At 45.8% G+C, this 22,192-nt stretch overlaps 1 protein-coding gene across 1 annotated transcript in view; it reads right to left on the bottom strand.

Annotated features, from left to right (window-relative positions):
• Positions 1–22,192, bottom strand: part of LOC138566132 (zinc finger protein 850-like) — a 459,100-nt gene that overhangs the window by 369,239 nt on the left and 67,669 nt on the right. The window contains exon 4 of the mRNA XM_069643136.1: positions 17,144–19,237. Within this exon, the coding sequence (XP_069499237.1) occupies positions 17,144–18,635 (1,492 nt within the window). The 5' untranslated portion in view covers positions 18,636–19,237. The remainder of the gene's footprint in view (positions 1–17,143; positions 19,238–22,192) is intronic.

The raw sequence follows: 22,192 nt of genomic DNA, 5'->3' as shown, positions 1-22,192 counted from the left end.
GGACTGGCAATAGCCCACAAGGAACCTCTGAAAATGTAATTGGAAGACCCTCTAAACATCGAAAACTGTGAATCTCTAATCTGTTTCGTCTACCAACAAACCCCAAAACAAACCTCCAATTCATACTGGTATACAGAACACCGACTTACGATGCAACCTTTGTAGACACCTTCACGGAAGCAATTACCTACCTAGCCATCGAGCATGATCACCTGATCATCCTCGGTGACTTCAATATCTGGTTTGATGAAGAAACCACAACCACCCAAAATTCATCAGCCAAACAACTGGAAACAATGAAATTACATCAACTAGTCAAAGGAGCAACCCACACGGCAGGACATACACTAGACTGTGGGCCTCATTACACGGTAGGCGGTAAGGGTTAACGGGCACTGGTAATGGTACCGGTGACCATTAACCCTTACCGCCTTACTACGAGGTCCCTTAGCGGGTTGGTATTTTAACGCCTGCTTTTAATTTGCGGTACCGTAATTAGCACCTTCCCCATTCCCATTATGCCCTATGGGGCAAAAATGGGAATGGGGAAGGGCAATGGTGGAAGGAGGAATTACCACCCCGCCAACCTTGGAATAGGGTGGTAATTCCCCTTCCCACCAAGGCGGTGCCGGTATTTTACCGGCATGGACCAAGGTGCTATTAGCACCTTGGTCTACCGCCTACCGTGTAATGAGGGCCTGTATCTTTGCCAATAAAAATCTCATTACCAGGCACCGCCAATTCTGGAGCGACCACCTCCTCATTCCTTTCGTGAAAATGCTTGCCACACCAATATTCAAGCATCAGGACAATCTGCCAACTATCATGAAAAGAAAGTGGAGGACCATCAAAAATTGCAATGTAACTGAACTACTGGAATCAGCAAACCACAAGCAACAACTATGGACGAAGCCGTCCTTGACAGAAAAACAGAACTACTTCACAACTGTATCACAACAACAATAGACGAGATCACGAAAGAAAAACATGTTACCCCATCACGCAAAAGAGCGACAGCAAAATGGTGTACCCCACTACTCAGCGCCATGAAAAGGAAACAATGAAGACCTGACCTACAATGGATGATTAAAAACGACATGCAAAGAAATTCCAATTCCAACAACAAATACGCTCATACAAAAAGGAATCCAAAAAGCCAAAAGGAAATACTTCGACAATAGAATCATCTAAGCACCAAACACCCCAAAACAACTGTTTAAAATCTTAAACAAAATTTGAAAAAAACCTGGCAACAACAACGCTCGATACCATCGAAGAGACATGCAACGACCTTGCAGACCACTTCAAAAACAAAATCCTCACCATCCAACAGACCATACAAAGCAGACCTCGCAACCCCTGTATGCAACACACACACCCGTGTGAGTAACAGCCAAACAAACTCTGAAGCTTCCCCCAAATATCAGCGGAGACATTCGTCAAATTGGTAAACAAATGCACCAAAACAGGCTCCCCCATGGATCCCTGCCCCCCAGACATATACAAATCAATCCTCACACAAGGAACACCCATGGATTACCACAGATACCTCTTCAACCACTCAATCTCAATAGAGAAAGTGCCACAATCCTTCAAATCAGCATTCATCAAGCCGCACCTCAAGGATACAGCAGGAAAGGTCGAAGACCTCTCTAATTACAGACCTATGTCCAACAACCCGTACCCAGTGAAACTACTCGAAACATACATCTATAGGATAACCTGAGAATTCATAGAAGAACACCACCTATTGGACCAGGCACAAGCAGGTTTCAGACCAATGAGAGGAACGGAGACAGCACTTCTCTCAATCTGGGATGTACTAAAGGCAAATGCAGACTCAGACAAAAGCACTGCTCTGATACTTCTGGATCTCTGTGCAGCATTCGACACAGTTAACCATGACATCCTCATCAGGAGACTGGAAGTAATTGTAATCACTGACCTAGACTTATTATGGATTAAATCCTTCTTAACAAACAGAACAGAATCCATCTGAATCAAACCTTTCAAATCCAATTCAAGAGAATCCACCTGCTGAGTACCACAAGATTCATCCTTCTCCCCGTTATTATTCAACATTTACCTGGCTCAACTAATCAGGATCATTAAAAGACACAGCCTCATATGCTACAACTATGCTGATGACACACAAATAGTCTACAAAATACAAGACACAAGAAGAAAACATAACACTAGAGAGCTGTCTTCGTGAAATCTACAGCTGGATGAACTCACACTACCTCAAACTCAACCCAGGCAAAACAGAAATAATTATCTATAAAAACAGAGAAAACAATCACTACATCCCTTGGCCAACAGAACCTGGTACAGCACCAGCCCCATCAACGATAGTGAAAAACCTGGGAGTCTTGATGGACAAAGAACTAACTCTAGAGCCACAAATACACACTTTAATCAAGAAATGCTTTTGCTGCAATCTATTTTTGGTGCCAGCTCTCCTAAGCTGAGACATCATTTGGCTGATTTAAAAGAGATTGATCCCAAGAATTTAGCAAAGGCTGCTGACTTGTGGGTTGCTAACAGGGCCACTCACAAGGAGTCTAGGGCCACTCACAAAAAGGATGAGGGGAAGCAGCACAAGAAAGATGGACAGGAGAATGCTAATTCCAACCACCCAAAAGAGGTCCACAAACAGACAAAGAGTAAACACTTTGGGAAACCCGGTCAGTCTAGTGAAACCTCAGGTGCAAAACCAGAGGGAGGTCAGCAGAAGCTTGCATTCCAGAAAACATTTGGTAAATGTTATGTTTGTGGCTCGACTGACCATGTGGAAGGGGATCCCAGGTGTAAGGGTAAACCTTCAGGGGTCCACACTGCCTCCTTAGCCTTCATCCCTGTGGGAGAAGTTCATATGGCATGTGGTAACTTTCAGGTGTTGGCTGAAGACCCCATTGGAGTTTCTGCCAGTGTTTCATTAGTATTCCTGGGTCTGTGGGAACAGCAGAATGTAGATGTGTATGATTATATACCAGATAACACAAAACAATACTACAAGGATAGTGTACTTGTGAATGGACAGGAGACCCCTGCCATTAGAGACACTAGGGCCAGCATTACAGTAGTAGATTAATATTTGTTCAAACTTTCAAGCCTTAGGATGTTTCTCAGGCACCCAAAGGCCCTACTAAACTTGCTGGAGGCCCAATCCAGATGGTTCCAATACTACCAGCTCATATCCAATTCAACAATATGACTGTGAGATTCCTGTCAGTGTATAAAGTGAGGTGCCTGTGAGAGTCCTGTTGGGGAATGACTTAAAAACTCTTGGAGTTGTATCAAGCTCATCCGTTCCCAACTCCCTCAGAGTCAGTCGCTTCTCCAAGAAACGAGTTGGTGGTAGATCTCTTTCCTTGGCTGGGGCCTCCTTCTGGAACAGTCTCCATGTCTCCCTGAAACTTGAGGAGAACCATCTTCAGTTGCGGAAGCACCTCAAAACCTTTCTCTTTGCTTCTGCTTTTTCTCCTCCTCTCCCCTGCTGACTTCTTGGCTGAAACTGAAACTGCACTGGTTCCCTGGCCACCCTCTGATCTCGGGCCCTGGTCCCCTCCCCCACCAGTCACACACCTGCACTGCCTTCTTGGCAACGCCTGCACTTAGGGACTGTTTTCTGTATCCATACAGTTCCACTACCAGCACTTGACACCTGATGTCTGCGCTTACACTTGCACTTGCCACCAGCTGGCCGTACTTTACTTATTGTTTATTATCCTTTATCCTGTGTACTGCACTTTCTCCCCTCCCCCTTCCCATGCATTTGCACGATCTGAATGACACATGGCATAGTAGGATCATTGTCTGTCTTCCCTCTGTTCCCCCTCCCTTGCCTTGTCGAGCCTTGAAACACTTGTGTACAGGTGCGTTATAAATGCCATATCTTATCAAATAATATCAAGCACCCCCAGGCCTCCCAATAAAAAGAAGCAGGAGCAGACCAGATTGGCCAGAGAGGCAACTTTAGGTGACTCTCAATTGCGAAGTTACAGAAACTCCTATAACTTCCAGTCCACAGGAAGGGCACCCTTCTACTCTTAGGGCAATGAGACAAAGGGGAAACCCAAGGTCTTAGGGAAGAAGAAAGGTGTCACACCTGTTCTAAGGACAAGGACATCCCCGAGAGGACAGCCCAAGGTCACACCTGTGACGCCTCCACCAGCTGAGGCTGAGTGTGAGGAAAAACCAGAAAGTGGTAAATCAGTTACTGGTGAAACAGAACTGGAAGAAGCCCTTCCCTATGTTGGAGTTCTGGATCCTAAAGACCATCCTGAGCTGCAGAATGTGCTTGCAGAAGGTGGACTCTCCAGGGCAGACTTCAGCAGAGGTCAAAGAGAGTGTCTTACTCTTGAAGGTCTTTGCCAACAGGCAGCTTCACAGCTGGATGGGGAAGAGCCAGGGAAGCACAGGCTGTACTGGGAGGATGGCCTCCTTTACAGTGAGCCTATTGAGTCTACCCCAGGGGACTACAGAAGACTTGAAGTGCCTCTGGAGGTGAGACCCCAGTTTCTACAGTTAGCCCACGAGATCCCTCTAGCTGGTCACTTAAGTTTTAAGAAGACCAAGGAGAGGATTTCTCAGTGTTTCTACTGACCTAAAATGGGGTCTGATGTAGATACATTCTGTACCAGCTGTCACACTTGTCAGATTTCTGCCAAGAGTGGAGCCAAGAACTTGGCACCTTTGGTGCCCCTCTCAGTGGTTGGAATTCCTTTTGAGAGGGTAGGGATTGTCATTGTTGGGCCCCTAGACCCTCCCAAATGTTCAGGCAACCGATTTATATTGGTTGTGGTAGACCATGCTACCGGGTATCCTGAAGCTATACCTATGAGGACTGTTACTGCCCAGGCAGTGGCTAAGGCCCTCCTTGGTATTTTTTTAAGGGTTGGTTTTCCTAAGGATGTTATCTCAGACAGGGGGCCAATTGTATGTCCCACTACATGCAAGCCATGTGGAAAAACTGTGGAGTGACCTACAAGTTCTCAACAGCCTACCATCCTCAAACAAATGGATTGGTAGAGAGGTTTAATAGAACTATGAAGAGCATGATAGATGCTTTAGAAGAACCCCTTAGAAGAAAGTGGGACCTTCTACTGCCATGCCTTCTCTTTGTTTATAGAGAAGTCACTCAGGAAGGGGTTGGCATTTGCCCCTTTGAGCTTCTCTCTGGTCATCCAGTTAGAGGTCCATTGGACCTAATTAAGGAAGGGGTGGAGAGAGCTCCTTCCCACGAGCCAGTGAGGGTCACTGACTATGTGTTACGTCTCTGAAGGAGAATGAGACAAATGATGATAGAAGCTTCTGATACCTTGAAAGCAGGTCAGGCTCTGGTTAAACATTGGCATGACCAGAAGGCCAACACGGTTGAGTTTGCTTAAGACCAGCTAGTTCTAGTTATGGTACCTACAAGACAGAGGGCCTTACAGAACAAATGGATTGGACCCTTCAAGGTTGTGGTCAAACTTGGTGAGGTCCATTATTTAGTGGACTTGGGCAATCCCAAGGAGGCCCCTAGGGTCTTTCACCCTAACCGCCTAAAGGCATATGTATCCAGACGAGAACTGGGAGCTTTGCTCTTAGCCTCTGATCAAGAGGAGGGGAGTGAACCTCTACCTGACCTTCTCAGGGTCTGCCTTTAGATGGAAAAATAGAAGGAGTTAATCTCTCTTTTGATCTGACTCTGAAACAACAGGAGGAGTGCAAGGTTCTGTTAAATCAGTTTTCCTCCCTGTTTTAGCTGACACCATGCTGGACCCCTTCGGCCAGCATGATATACTCACTGTTGACTGTTTACCTGTCAAAAGCAGGGGTTACAGAATTTCAGATAATGAAGGACCCACATAGAGGAGTAGGTCAACAAGATGCTTGATCTCGGGGTAATAGAGCCATCTGCAAGTCCATGGCTAGTCAAGTTGTACTAGTTCCAAAGACATGATCCAAGGAGTTGAGAATCTGTGTGGACTACAGAGCTCTTAATGTAGTCACCACAACTGATGCCCACCCTTTTCCCAGGACAGATGAGCTGGTGGACAAACTTGGTTCAGCCGAGTTCCTCAGCACATTTTATCTGACATCAGGCTATTGACAAAAAGCTCTGACAGACCATACCAAGGAGAAAACTGCATTTTCAACCCCAGCAGGCCTCTACCAGTTTAAGGTTATGCCTTTTGGACTAAAAAATGAAATGCACCTGATACATTTCAAAGGATTGGAAATCATGTTCTGAATGGGATGTAGGACTTCTGCCTGGCATACTTCGATGACATTACCATTATTCAGCCTCACTTGGGAAGAGCATCTTCAACACCTTGGATACATTTTGCAGGCTCTTGAGCAGGCCCATCTGACCATAAAGGCAAGTACATGTCAAATTGGGCAGAGTAAAGTGCTCTACTTTGGACTTGAGGTAGGAGGAGGTGAAATCAGGCCATTGCCTAGCAAAGTACAAGCTGTACAAGACTGGGCCATCCCTACTTCTCAAACCCAAGTGAGGGCCTTTTTCGGTCTCACAGGGTACAGGAACTTCATAGAGACCTATTGGAGCATAGCTTCTCCCTTGAATGTGGTCTCTTCACCCAAATTCCCCAAGATGGTAAAGTGGAATGAGGAGTGCACCAAGGCCTTTGAAGGTCTTAAGAAAGCCCTTTGTCAAGCTCCAGTCATGAGAGCTCCTGACTACAACCAGTCCTTTATTGTACAAACTGTTGCTTCCAATACAGGAATAGGTGCAATTCTGAGTCAGCTGGATGAGAAAGGCAAGTAACACCCTATCTGCTTCATCAGGAGGAAACTGAAGGACTGTGAGACAAGGTGACAAGGTAACATTTGTATGTTACCCTTTCTACAATTAACGGCTGGTGGCAGTGGTTTACTTTTTACTATCATTGTATGTTTTTACCGTGGGCTATTCGCAGCCCAGTAAAGAACTCATGGATGCCCATTTTGTCAAAATGGCCCCGGTCTTCTTTTTTAGCCATTTCTTGTTGTAAAGGTCCTTCTTGAAATTTACTCTGCGCGCCAAACCAGGTTTGGTCCCTTTTTTCATCTTGTCTTTGGCAGAGTTCACTGCTGAAGCCCGGCTCTGGCTCCAGTGTGTCGGGGGCACCTCATGCAGGCCTCCCTGGGCCTCCTACAAACGGCTGCGTGAGGTACACCCCCCTTCCATTTGGTGTGGGGGGAGAGGGCCCCCAAAAACGGTGCGACAGGCCCCCCAGTGGGTGGGGCAGTAAGGTTTGGGCACCCCGGCGCCAGATTGGCACACCAATGTGCCCCTCTGTGCCAAGGCAAGTTTCGTAAACAAACAAAAATTGGAAAAGGTACACTACACTTTAGGGCGGGCTGAGGGGCACCCTAAACCGCCAGGTAATTTTCTAATGTACTGGGGATGACCCTCTATCCCCCACACCAAATGCAGGGGGGATCTCATTCAGCCCTCCCTGGGGGCAGATAAGAGGGGGGCATCTCATGCAGCCCTCCCTGGAGTCAGATGCCCCTTCCTAGGAGCAGATATCTGCCCCCAGGGAGGGCTACAATGGGTGCCCCTCTTTCCCCTTGGGGTGAGGGGGAGAGGGCCACCCCTCATTTCTGTAAAATATATCCCTGGTGCCCCCCCCATCCCACACAAAATTCCCTTTTCTTATTTACATTTTTATTTGTTTTGCCCCCTTCCCTGTGGGCAGATGATCAGCCATCTGCCCCCAGGGGGGGTGGCCCCATCCTTTGGGGGGCCTGCACACTAATTCCTGGTAGCCCTCCCCCTCACCCATCCTTTGGGGGGCCACCTCATGTACTCCTGCCTGGGGCCATAATTCTGCCCCCAGGGAGGGCTATAAGGGGTGATCCCCCTTTCCACTTGGTGTGGGAGGGGAAGGGCCACCACCATTTCATGGGGGAAAACCAATCCAAGGACCCCCCCCATCACCATTCTATTTATTATTTTTTTTCTTTTTGCCCCCCTTCCCTGGGGGCAGATCATCAGCCATCTGCCCCCAGGGTTGTGTACATATGTGCCCCCATGATTTGGGGCCAGGGGGGGAAGAGGGCTGCTTACTTGAAGCAGCCCCCCTCCCCCCCACGTCACAAACATTTCCATGGTGGTCCAGTGGGTTGCTGGTCACGGATCGAGCACTCTGCGCCGATCCTTGATCAGCAATGCCTCATGTAGATGGTGTCCTTGGAAAGGGGAGGTTCTCCCCTTTCCAAGGACACCACTTTTTCCTATATCCCTGGTGGTCTAGTGGGCCCTAGGGCCCCAAAAGCCCTCCCACCCCCCCCCTCGTCTTTATTTTTTTTTAATTTTCTTTTTCACCCCTGGGGGCAGTGATCATCTGCCCCCAGGGGTATCCAGTGCTGTGGCCCCATGCTTTGGGGCCACGGGGGGAAGGGGGCCGCTTACCTAGTATGCAGCCCCCCCTCCCCCCGCGTCACAAACGGATCTCTATTGATCCTGTGACATTGCTGCTCACGGATCGCACGCCCCGCGCCCGTAATCCAGAAATGCCACATAATGGGTATCGTTGGAAAGGGGAGAATCTCCCCATTCCAGCGATACCCACCTCGATCTCCAGCTTGAAATACAGCTGGAGATCGATGCGGAGAAAGAAGGGCTCTTACCTTCTTTCTTCACTGCAGCAGCCGAAAATGGCTACTGCAGTGATTTTACTTTCAGTTTCACGGCGACGTGCTTTACGCACGCCGACGTGAAACTGACGCTAATCCAGCCCCCTGGCAGTGAGGTGGGACCTCCCCCTCACATAACTCGCGGGTTAGATTACAGTTTGGTGTGATCCCTGTTTTGCAGGGATCACACAAAACAGAGTGCCTGAAAGGACGAGCTATCTCGTCCTTGGCAACAGGGAGGGAATCCCAATAATGAGGTTAATGAAGAAAGCTGTAGCTGAGGCAGTTGTTCCTGGCAGTTCGAGCAGATCTCGCTGTTCCTGGGCTTCAGTCTTGGGGACAAGAAGGAGGACATCGGGAGGTTCCTGCACTGCCCAGGAATGAGGCCAAAAGCTGTTGCAAAACATCAGTTTAAGGTGGGAGTGCCTTAAAGTCCACAAGCTGGTTTCCTTCCCTCTGGCTATCCGGTTTTCAACCGCACTCTGATGAAAATTCGACCAGATGGTGACGGTGTCCAGATGGTTTGCGAGTTGGTTGCTCCCACCAAATTCAAGGGAAGAAGTTAACCTTGAAGGGAGTTTCAGGCAATTCGGACCTGCAGCAGGGCTTTACCGGTCGTCCAGGAGTTGCAGCAGTCCTCTTCCTTCAGCTCGTCTTCGGTTCCTTCGTTCCAGTGGTCGACTCTGCTTTACAAGTCCCAGAGACTTGCTTTTAAACAGTTTACCCCATTCATTCCAGCCTGGCTGTCACTCACACAGCAGGGTGGCTGTTTTTGCCAGACAGCAAGCCAGCCAATCACTCCAGAGTGCATTTAGGTTTGCTTGGAGACTGAGCACAGGGAGTTTCGGGCACCTCCCTTACATCTTGTCCATCCCAGACACTCAGGTGCCAGAGGAGGGCTTCAGCACTAAAGCCCGCCAAAGAACAAGGGGACCAAACCTGGTTTGGCACGCAGAGACAAACACATTAAGGACTTTTCCTTAAAGAAATGGTGAAAAAAAGTTGACCAGAGTCTGTTTTCACAGATAGGTCTTGGGCACTATATTGAAAAACATGGCTGTCCGATTTTTAGCTACCTTTGTTAGCGGTCGGGAAAAATCATGGTAGTTGAACTAAACCACTGCCACCAGCCATTTAAAGTAGGAAAAGGTAACATTTTACTATTACATGAGTGTTTTGATTCAGGGGAAGCTAGGCAACCCCTCCAGCACTCTATAGTAAGATAGTGTGTGCTGGGTCAGTAAATTTAAAGAGACTAGTAAAATCAATTTAACTTTACATAATCTGGGAGACGGTAGTCAGTCCCAGAGAAGGTATTTTAACCTTGGGAAGTCTGAAAGACACCCCTGTGGCACTGCACTCATGGTGCTGTGAAACACTCAGAAAAAGATGATGCCACTGGAGTTGTTTTAAAACTCCATAACCAAAGAACACAAAAGTAAAACACACACAAAATACATGGAAGAGTGGGAAAAAAGGCTCACACTCTTCCCAGGTAAAAAAATCAAATCCTAGAAATCCAGCAAAGTTGATGGGGGTCTCAAAAGGTAAGGGAAATTAGAACATATTGAGAATTCTCCCTAACAGCCTGGTTATCCTCTTCCTCCTGCAGTGTCCCACGATCACTGCTGCAAGGAATGGTACATTCATCGTAGCTGTATATGCGCGTTTGTGTTCGTGCATGCTTTTTATGCATTGTTTAGGTGCGCAGTGACGCTTACGCCTGCTTTCGCTTGGCGGCCGAGTTTCCGGATTAGCGCGTCTTTTCCCGTGCGCAGGGTAGCCAAGTTCAATCCCATGAATATGTGTTGTTAGCGTGCGTGAGGTCGTTGCAAGTATTTTACTGTGGTACTTCCCATGCAACGCCCACATTTACGCTTGTTGCCCCCCTCTTTTAGGTGTGTTCACTGGACGTTGTGTACCTTCACTGGGTGTCTCGCGCAAGGCGTTCATAGTGTCGCAGTGATGTGTTGGACCCGCGCGGATTCAACGCAGGTCTCAGGTAAGCCACGAGCAATGTGTTCTATGAATCGGAAAACAGGCGCTTGCACGCGCAGTTAGGCTAAATGCAAAATATGGCTACCTTACACAAGTGGGCAGTATTACAATAGGTCGGGGGTAGGCTGGAGGGGTAGGAGCCTGGGGTGATGGGATGGCAACAGAGGGTCGGGAGTGCCGGAAAATAAGCACAGATGACACCGAATTTAAAACTGAGAAAGGGGTGCTTTAGGAGGCAATTTACCCTGCAGCTGCTGGAAAGCACACGAGCACGGCACAAAAACGAACCAATGCTTTTATGTGCTTTTGTAGGGAAAGCCTTTCTTTTCGGGACTAGGAGCCAATCAGGGAGGGGGGGAGCGGGAGTGGGGGGCGAGAGGACGGCAATGGGGGATGGCAGGGTCAGAAAATAAGCAGGAACCTGGGAGTTGAGCATTCTGAGGCCCATGGACATGAATCGTGTTACAACAATTAAAACAAATAAATATAAAATAACATCATCTCCCCCTGTATTTTTAGAGCACCCACTGTTCATACCTGCTCGAATCCCCCCAAATCACACTCTGGCCCTGTCCCAGACTGGGTCTTTTTTTAATGCAGATTCTTTTTTGAGACTTTGTTTCCCCACATAACCAGCTTCTGACAACTATAGGTGGAAACACTGCTGTGTGCCACGTGCTGTGCCCGCCGACGCAGCGCAAAAGCAGCCAGCATGATTGTCCAAATATAGACTGATTAAATGTTGCATGCAACCTACACTGACTGAATTCATCATTGCATAAACCATTATTCCTGTTGTGGTCAGAATTGTGCAGCGTCTTGGAACATTTTTAAAAATACAAACATGATAAGAACATTTAAGAAGTTGACAATCACATTCATTCCAACATAAAAAGTGAAAGCAAGACGGTCACTCCACTACCTAAAACACATCAATCACCTCTGTTCCAGGAAGTAGTTTACTCCAGAGTAAAGACAGAAACAATAGATTTAACACACAAATGGAGGTACTATTAAACATTTATTTTTAATGAAACACAGCAACACATTGGATGAAGCTCAATATTCTTTTAATCAGGATTTCATGCACTGTGTGAACACAGGTGGGTAAGACTTAAATTCAGCATGTCAGTTTTCCAGGATTACATTAATGTGGTAAACATGTTTGCCCACTATTCCTTCTTGAATTCAGAGAGCACAGCTATGATATCATTACACTCACAAAACTTTCATTTCAGACAGAAAGGTGCCATTTCTTTTACATGTGCATGCATTTTATTGTCTCACACAACAGTGAATACTTCTATTCCATTTGCCCTTTCTACTTTATAAAATGTCACATTTCTAAGACACATGTCCATATAATTTAATGGACCACTTGGCATCTTCCCCAGGCCCTTCACACAAGACCAGCTTGTTATAAGATAGTGCTTTGACAGTGGGCATGCACCCCCCCTTATGTAATTGCACCTCCATATGTTGATCCCAGGCCAGGGAAATATCTACTAATCTTACATGCCCCAAATCGAGATAGGCAATAGTGTAAAACACCAGAGGGGCCCTGAAGAGAAGAGTGTTCCACTAGAGACAGGCAATAGTATAATACACAAGAGGGGGTCCTGAGGGAGAAGAGTGTTCCACTAGAGACAGGCAATAGTATAATACACTAGAGGGTATCCTGAGAGGAAGAGTGTTCCACTAGAGATAGACAATAGTGTAATAAACTGGAGGGGATCATGAGGGGAAGAGTGTTCCACTAGAGATAGACAATAGTGTAATAAACTGGAGGGGATCATGAGGGGAAGAGTGTTCCACTAGAGATCGGCAAAAGTGTGATCCTGAGGGGAAAAGGAGCGCAGTGTCGCAGAATGTGCTGCAAAAGCGGAAACACTGCAGAGTTCAGTGAGGAGGATGTTCGAGGCGAGTCATGTGTTTCTTGGAAACTGACGTCTGGAGTAATACTGGAGATTCCAGTTCATGGATTCCATTCTCCACGTTTTACTCTAGATGACCATTGCCTTTTCACATCTGTTTTGCCTGCTTAGTCTAATTAGCCCTGTGAGAATGCAACTTTCTCCCAGTGTATTAAGGAGGGCTCCCATTTGGAATGTGTTAATCCCTTTGTTTTGAAGTTGAAAAGTAAAATGACAATTCTCCTTCCCAGTAGAGACATGTTTTACTTAAACAGAACCAAATGTAACTTGGTTTTTCACGAATCTTTGTATCTTGTAATTTGTGTAAAATAAAATATCGTTTTTCCTTCCAGTTTCTCTACAGATCAGCAGTAATACCTGTGGAACATCTCCTAGAGGTGAAGCGTGGCTGCTATCTGTGATGAATCCTGCTGAGTCCTCAAAGAAACCCTGCCTAGAATCTCCTCCCAGAAGGCCAGAGGAAGGCAGCTGATACCTGATCCTGACCCTGGGGGTGGTATTAGCCAGGAGGATCACCTTGGAGGAGAATGGCCCCAGGGCAATGGGATGGCTCCATTGAGAGGGACGCAGTATGTGTCTTCTTCTAAAGGGGGGATTGCTATGATGCCAGAATACCCAATGGCTTGCTGTCAGATTTAGGCCTCTCTTCTCCAATCTACCTGTTTGGTTGGTAGGGAAAACATTGTGATCAGAATGGAAGAATGTATATAGGAAGCAGAGGGTTAAGACCTTGGCATCTAATGAATATAATTCTCCCCTTAGATCTAAACCAATCATTAACCCCTCCTAAATCTTTCCCCAAAAGTATGTTTACTAAAAAGAGTGAATTGATTAATACGGAGGGCTGTATTCGTGATCAGAACATTGGTGACTTCAAGCCCCACAATGCCCAAAGTACTGGGACGAGGAAGAGGGAATTGGAGGCACTAAACTGCAAGGTGCAGTCTAGTGATTCTAATGACCCACACCTGAGCGGGACTTCTGAATATATAAGGGCCCCTCAAGTGCTGGCTGTGAGAACTAGAAGGTAGTGCATGACTTATGAGATGCAGTTGCAGCAGCAGAGCAGTGAAGACGCCAGAGCCGCCAATGTTGTTGTGGAAGCGGAGACCGGTCCTGAGAGAGTCTTCACAGTTGTAACTCTGAACTGCAGAGATCACGCAGTGGGAAGCAGTAGCCTGATAAGCAGTCCCGTGAGACAGAGAGACTGTCGTCGTTGTAAGCCTGGTTCCGGTGGATGGCGAGCAACGGGGTGGAGGAGGAGCAAGGCAGGCTCCTTTCCCAAGCGGCGCCTGCCACAGGAATGTGACCGAGGCTGTCAGGAGTTCAGAAGTCCACAGGCGAAGCAGCAGCAGCGGTTCGAGCAGACGCTGACTGCTAGCTACACTTTTAAATACCGAACTAATGTAAGAAGGTTATGTGGGCGCTAAAGTCACTTTAAAGGAAAGCAAGGTTGCAACCATTACTGCCAACATGAAAAGGGGGGAATAGGGGCAATACTAAAGGAGATCAATAACCACCATTGCCAAAGTAAAGAGGGGGCCATACTTTGACACACATATAGCCCGCATTGGCAATATAAGAAAGTGATATTGCAGAGAGACTGTAAACTTTAATCCTAGAGTGAGGAAGAGGCAATAGTTAAACCACCCACCAACCAGCATTGCCTAAGCCAAAGAAAGGCAAGTGTGATAAGGAAACATTATAAGCAGTTGTTTAATGTGAAAGAGAGAGAAACATAATGGCAGGAGGGAAACCTTCCTTGTAAGAGGTATCAAGGAGGAGAGGAACAGAACCTGCATTGCCTAGGGCAAATAAATCTGTGAGGAATGAACAGCACCAATGTGTATTGTGTCTTCACAGAAGGAATTATGTAGACTAAATGTATTTGAGGGTCAAAGACCTTTAGGAAAGTGTGAGGCAAGCCTAACCACACAGAACCTTTATCAGTGTTAGGAGTTTTTGTCCTGGCAGGGGAGTATACCAGGACAGGGATTGTTAATGGTAGTCCTGGCAGGTTAGTGGACTATGAAGAAAACATTAAAGTACTGCATTGGGGTTGACAGTTGTGATGGAAAGGAAGTGGCAAGGCCACTATTGTGTTTGATGAATTGGGGGTAAAAAATCCCAACAAAGGCATTGTTGTGAATCAAGAAGCATTATTGAATTGTCTGTTTTCCAAGAAGGCGAAGCGATATTGCAAGGTTGACTACCAGTTTGAAGATTAAGACTTTTCTTTACATTTTGTGGAAATTTGTCAAGTGCCAAGTGAAAGACTTTAGGAGCTAGAAGAACCTTATGAATAGAACTTGGCTATACAAAAGGGGAACTTTCTTATTAGGACCCTTAATTGAAAATCCTGCTTTTGAACCTGGGGAAGGGGATCTGACCCTGGCTACAAGGATCCAGGTTCATGTTGAATATAATTGTTATTTCTGCTAACCCTGAATTGCCATATTGCACCTTTATGAGTTTCATGTATGTATGACTATGAGGGTCAGATTGCTTTTGTTAGAGGGTTTCCTTTAGTCTTGCTTTGATAGGCAGGGACATCCTCTTCAGGTTAGGGATAGTTAGGCATTTGTCACATCCCTTTGAGTTAATAAAATGGCTAATTGTGAACAACCTTCACCAAGTTGTCTGCCTCGTATTTCTGACCCCTCACATATCACTGGCCTGAACATATCCATGGAGCTCAGGAGTCAAATCAGGAAAGCCTGCAGCTATGTGTCAACTGCTTCCGATGTTATAGTTGGGAGTATTGATCCTTTTACATTGGGAGAGTTTGACAATTCTTGGGGAGTACATGTGATCAATACACCGCTTATCTGTAGGGCTGGGACTAAGAGCTGCCTTCTTTTAAAAAATAAAAATGCATTCTCTATGGTACATATTCATCCAAAGGTCACATGGTCTGTGGTGGAATGCAATCTTAGATGGCATTCCAGATATGGGGAGCTAAACCCCAAAAAGCTACACTACCTGGCTACCTTCTGAAACCAGAAATCCTCATCTAGAGGGATAGAACTATATATATAAACAGGACAAGGGTGGAAGGACGGACTGCAGAAAAGGGGGACGTGTGCCATAAAGGGAACAATGGGATAGACACAGCACCTTAAACCTAATCCGAGAGGTTGCAGGACCTCATATTAACCAGAGTAATAAGACCACATTTCTGAATGCATAAAAGAAGCAGGTTGGCAGCCTCAGTACCACTTGAAGTTAGTCACATATGCTAGGGAACACAGAATAAAATAGCAAGTGAGTATGAAGGCTAAGAAATGGGAGGTTATTGTGCAGCAACCTAATGTGGGAATAAACTGCTGCCAACCACAGCACCTAAGAGACAAGTGAGAGCCCACAGTCAATCGTGACACCAAGGTTGATGGCGTGAGCACCAAGCTCAGAGGAAGGCCAGAGAACCATGCCAAGTGCCTGGTGCAACCCCAATAATGAATATAGGTGTGTCAGTCATTGAGAAACCATTCACTGGGTCATGGGTATCAGACAGCTGTGAAAGTAGAGTGATACCTTTGCTGAGCAACCACATAAGCAGAAGAGGATCATCCTGTTAATAAGGTACTCTGATATCAAATGCAACATCATAACTGCTAATGTTCTATTATCCTGAAAGGATTGTAAAAAGGGTCCCTGAGGCGGGTATCTCTTAGACTAAGTAGGATTAATGGTCAATAGCGTTGGAGGCAACCGAGAGGTTCAAGATAATACTAAAGGTTTCTCTGGTACCATCTACATAAATAGTTATGCATTTAATGACAGGAAGCGTCTTGGAAAAGAATCCTAGGACAGTTTCCCTCATATATCCAAAGAGTGTCTATACTTATTGATTCAACCACTGAGTCTTAAAACATTTTCAAAATGTTGGTGCCCATTAATCTGCATGGGGTCCTTAGGCAAAGTGTGCCATAGGATGGGTACCTTAGTACAGAAGGCACAGTGTCCTTTTAGAATATCTCAGAAGGGATGCATTTGAAATAACTGTGATTCAACCAATCATAAAAAGCCATTTGTGTGCCAAAAAATCTGGGAACAGCTGCCGCAATAAGTTCATCACAGTGTTAGTAACTAGCCATGCCAAACTCAGACCCATTGAAGAAGCACCACCTCCTCTCTGAAGCTTCAATTGCAGAGGGGATGTCACCACCTACATGTCCTCTTGTAAGGCAGGTGAGAACACTGGAGTATTCTCCACATTCACTACACTGCAATGGTTCCTCACTCATGTGTTATCTGGTGTCTAACAAGGTTACTCTTCACAATACAGTTCTACCCATATTCTGAGAACACATGAGGTTTCTGACCTGTATGTGTTTTCTGGTGGCTAGTAAGATGTTCCTTCTGTGCAAACCCTTTCTCACATGCAGTGCACACATGCGGATTCTCACCCATATGTGTTCTCTGATGGCTAATAAGATTTCTCTTCCGAGCAAATCCTTTCCCACATTCAATGCACGCATAAGGTTTCTCACCTGTATGTGTTCTCTGGTGTTGATTAAGCTCTTTTTTCCCAGCAAATCCTTTCCCACATTCTGCGCACACATGAGGTTTCTCACCTGTATGTGTTCTCTGGTGGCTAATAAGAGTTCCCTTCTGAGCAAACAATTTCCCACACTCAACACACTCATGAGGTTTCTCACCTGTATGTGTTCTCTGGTGGCTAATAAGATATCCTTTCAGAGCAAACCCTTTCCCACATTCAGTGCACTCATGAGGTTTCTCACCTGTATGTGTTCTCTTGTGGCGAGTGAGCTCTTCTTTCGAAGCAAACCCCTTCCCACATTCAGTGCACCCATGAGGTTTCTCACCTGTATGTGTTCTTTGGTGTCTAGTAAGCTGTACTTTCTTAGCAAACCCTTTCCCACATTCACTGCACACATGAGGTTTCTCACCTGTATGTGTTCTCTGGTGGCTAATAAGAGTTCCCCACTGAGCAAACCATTTCCCACATTCAGTGCACTCGTGAGGTTTCTCACCTGTATGTGTTCTCTGGTGGTGAATAAGACCTCTCTTATTAGCAAACCCTTTCCCACATTCAGTGCACACATGGGGTTTCTCACCTGTATGTGTTCTCTGGTGGATAATAAGATTTACCTTCAAAGCAAACCCTTTCCCACACTCGGAGCACTCATAAGGCTTTTCACCTGTATGTGTTCTCTGGTGTTCCCGAAGGCTTCCCTTCTGAGAAAACCCTTTCCCACATTCAGTGCACTCATGGGGCTTCTCACCTGCATGTGTTCTCTTGTGGCGAGTGAGTTTGTGTTTCCCAGCAAACCCCTTCCCACATTCAGAGCACACATGAGGTTTCTCACCTGTATGTGTTCTCTGGTGGAGAGTGAGCTCGTGTTTCCCAGCAAACCCCTTCCCACATTCAGAGCACACATGAGGTTTCTCACCTGTATGTGTTCTCTGATGGATAATAAGATGTCCCTTCAAGGAAAACCCTTTCCTACATTCAGTGCACACATGAGGTTTCTCACCTGTATGTATTCTCTGGTGGCTAGTAAGAGCTCCCCTCTGAGCAAACCATTTCCCACATTCAGTGCACACATGGGGTTTCAGACCTGTATGTGTTCTCTGGTGGATAATAAGAGTTACCTTCGAAGCAAACCCTTTCCCACATTCAGAGCACACATAAGGCTTTTCACCTGTATGAGTTCTCTGGTGGCGAGTGAGAGCTTGTTTCCCAGCAAACCCCTTCCCACATTCAGAGCACACATAAGGTTTCTCACCTGTATGTGTTCTTTGGTGGCTAATAAGATTTATTTTCTGGGCAAATGATTTCCCACACTCAACACACTCATGAGGTTTCTCACCTGTATGTGTTCTCTGGTGGCTAGTAAGATTTCCCTTCTGAGTAAACCATTTGCCACATTCAATGCACACATGACGTTTCTCAACTATATGAATTTTTGGGGGGCAGACAAGTGTATCATGCAAATGGACACTATTCTCCAATTCAGTAAACAAATAAGGTTTTTCATCCATGTTATCACATGGGCAATAAGTATGTTCTTGAGATGGCAACTTTTCTAATATCATGTGCATGCGTAAGGTTTCTCATCAGTTTATTGTGTCAGGTCCTTAATAAGAGGACACTTCCCATGAATCTTTTCCTCCCACATTCAGAGCATAAATGTGCTTTCTCTTGTGAAGATCCTTTCTGATGACAAAGACGATTTTTCCTGTGATGAAGCTTTGAAAATATTCAGTGCAAGGATATGCTTTGTTCATTCACAATTACAAGTGTTATGCACAATGCTTTAAAAAACTACCTTTACATTGAGAATGTGTTTAAAATAGCACTCAAAAGTGTTCCATCAGGAATAATAGTGACAACAAAAATGCTTTCTTACAGCACATCAAACATTGTCATTTTCATGGCAGACATCCCTCTTCCCCAGGATTGACAGAAAGAAAGAGCTTGGTTACTGGATGTTACCGCGAGGGGGTTACATGGCCAGAAGCCATCTGGAAGCCAATGGGCTTCTCAATCTCAGTTCCTGAATACTCTGAAAAGGCAACTGGACCCCAAACTTGCACACTTCTAAGAGACTTGGAATTTGCATATTCTAATAATGACACTTTTCACTGCATTAGTCCAGAGAATCTAACAATCACTGCTGTTGCATTTCTGGGGCATCAATCACCTGTTAAAATAAAAGGAGATGCACGTTATTAGTTTCAACACATTCTCAACCGCAGGCATCACATGTAACAGGCAGACTGGTTCTCAGTAGTAGTGATGTGCACTAGTTAATTACTCATGCAGTAGCTCATAAGACTTTGAATACTGGGTGTTAGGGAGAATTCTCTGTTAAGGCTAATTTCCCAAACCTAGTGGGTCCCCCAGCAGCTTTGCTGGATTTTTGGGGTTTATTTTTTTCTCCTGCTAAGAGTGAGACTATTTTTCTCCCACTCTTAGACATGACTTGAGATATCCTTTGACTTTGTGATGTGTTTTATGGGCTATGGGGTCTTTTACTCCATAGGGTTTCATGTGGTTTGTGGTAAGTGTGTTACACAGCACCCTCAGTACAGTAACACAGGGATGTCATAGTGACCCACAAACATAGACTCCATACCCTGGAACTGAATACTGTCTCCCAGGGCATGTAAAGTCACCATTGACTTTACTAGTCTTAAATTGGGAACAGAACCAGTACAAACCATCATATTGTGGAAGTACTGGTAGGAGTAATTAGATTGCCCCTGGGTCTGTTTTTCGAGGGGGTACTGTGCAGTCCCCCCTCATCGAGTTTCTGGCTGGTGGCAGTGGTTACCACGTGAAATATTCCTTAAGAATATTTACTATGGGATTTTCCCATTCATTTAAAACGCACCACATTTTGGTGCAATGTTAAAGATACCGCCGGGTTATTTATTTAATATTTATTCCCCGGTTGGGTCTTTTCGCCAGGACTCAGTTTTAAAATGGCATTTGTGTTCGCCTCTGTAACTCCAACCCAAGTCGAGCCCTTTGTTCCACTTTTTGGCGGGCTTCTACAAAGAAGCCTCCAAAAGTGGTGCCACTCTGTCTTGGAATACAGGATGTGTGGGAGGGGGGTTTAGGCACCCTGGACTGAGTTGCCTCTGCAACTCAAGTCGCACTCTTGTGTGACTGGCCTAGAGGTGAGCCGGCCGGCTCAATACTTAGCATGTTTGAGTGCCAGCTAGGACTGATGAATGGGGGTTTTCTGCATAAAAGCAGAGCTTTGGGGACTGGGACTTCAGACATCGCCACAGGACCAAAGAATCCGAAGAGGGAGAAGCTGAGCTGACCTGCAACGACGACACCACCGGTGGAGCCCAGCTGAACCGACTCACCACTTCTTCCAACGACAGAGGAGATCTTCATCCCGAAGAGTCTTCTTCCTTTGACTGGTGGGGATAACCAGTTTGCCCGCCTTTTCGTCTTCCCGGATCATCTTGTGGCCGCCTTGCATGTGCCAAGCACCCCGGCAACCGGAATACCACGTTTTTCCACTACCGCGAATAAAAGGGTAGTACCTTTTAACCGGAGAACTCCGCGGCTGGTTTCTTCCCTGGCAGTGCAACGGCCTTCAGCTTTCCTCCATGTCGAGATCTTCTCTTCCTCTGGATGACGCCGTGACTTGCATCCACTGCCAGGAACAACTGCCCCCACTGGAGAATTCTCTCCACTTTCAAGGTACTGTGTCCGCCTGGCCTCCCTCGCAACGGTCTGGGTGGGGTGTCTCGTAAATCCTCATCTTACCACTTGGGTTGGCCCTAGGCTGGCTAACTGAACTTTTATGAACTGAACTGATTCCTTTTTAAACTCCCTGCGAGACTTTTCAAGCCTTTTAAACTGTGTGATCTTGGGCGCATTGGTGTCCTACTCTCTCCGAGAGGGAGCCTGGCCTCTGAACTTTTTGCTCACAAGTAGACTTTGACTTTCCTGCCTTGCTGGGTGCTTCTAAAGTATTGTGTTGTGTGCTTTTCCTAATTTCTGCCTTTTCCCTCCCTTTTTCTTAACTTATTGGAGTGCCATCTGTAGTTAAGTGCTCACCTCTGTCTGGAAATAAGTGGTGTTAACTAAGACTTGTCTGATAAGGAATAAGGGATGTATATATAATAATAGTAACTGTGTTTAGAGTGATTTACAATAATAGTGCTGGAGTGTTTCAATAAGTGTGTTTTTAAATAAATAATTATATACCTTGATACCAAAGCTCTGGTCAGTGTTTGCTTGTGCTACTGTATTTTGGTACCTATCTTGTATACTCTATATACTGTCTAACTCTTCTTGAGAGAAGTCTGACTGCTCAGCCACAGCTACCAGGTAAATCTGTGTGGTACAGACTGCTACCAAGTGGGTTTACTGCCAACACCTGTAGTCTTAAGCCTTTTGCAGTCGTCCCTAAGGGAACTGCACAGGTTTCTGCCTAACACTGGTGTACAGCGGTGGGATTTGTATTGAGTATACATTTTAGTGTGCTTATAGATACCTTAGTGCAACCACAAAGCTTAGCACTAAAAAAGTTATTTTCTAAACCTGTCAACTATGGAAAGTTATAGTCAAGAGTCCCTTGCTACAGAAACTGCTGATTGTTTAAGAGTTCTCTGTAAGCATAAGAATCTCCTGACTAAAGGCAAGAAAATGGAGCTAATAGAAAGGTTGTTAGCAAACCAAAGTCTGGATGGTGGTTCAGAGGAACCTACCACTCCAGCAAATGTAGATAACAGCAATGATATTGATATTGAACCTAGTATTGATAACCTTGAGTCAGAAGCAGGCGAGGAGGGTGAAGATGATGTAGTTGTCTCCTCTGGGCCTCTACCTGCCCTGCCAGCTGTACCTACTAGACCTTTACCAGGTCCCACACTTAGTCCTCAATATCTGGAACTAGAGAAAATGAAACTTGAATTGGCGTTTAAGAAACTTAATACTCAAGCAGAACAAAGACACCAAGAACTGAATCAAGAACTAAGGCTCAGGGAAATGGAGCTCAAGCATGAGTTAGAGATGAAGAAATTGTCAGTTGAAAATGCTTCTCTCTCCAGATCCTCTAGGAGTTCCAGTCCCAAAAGACCCTGGATCCCTAAAGAGCTTGTGGGTATGTATTAGCCTAAGTTGGATGTGT

Source organism: Ambystoma mexicanum, chromosome 2p (genome assembly GCF_040938575.1).
Source record: "Ambystoma mexicanum isolate Mex_15411 chromosome 2p, UKY_AmexF1_1, whole genome shotgun sequence".
In the NCBI taxonomy this organism is placed as follows: Eukaryota; Metazoa; Chordata; class Amphibia; order Caudata; family Ambystomatidae; genus Ambystoma; species Ambystoma mexicanum.
This window is presented reverse-complemented; position numbering and strand designations above follow the sequence as displayed.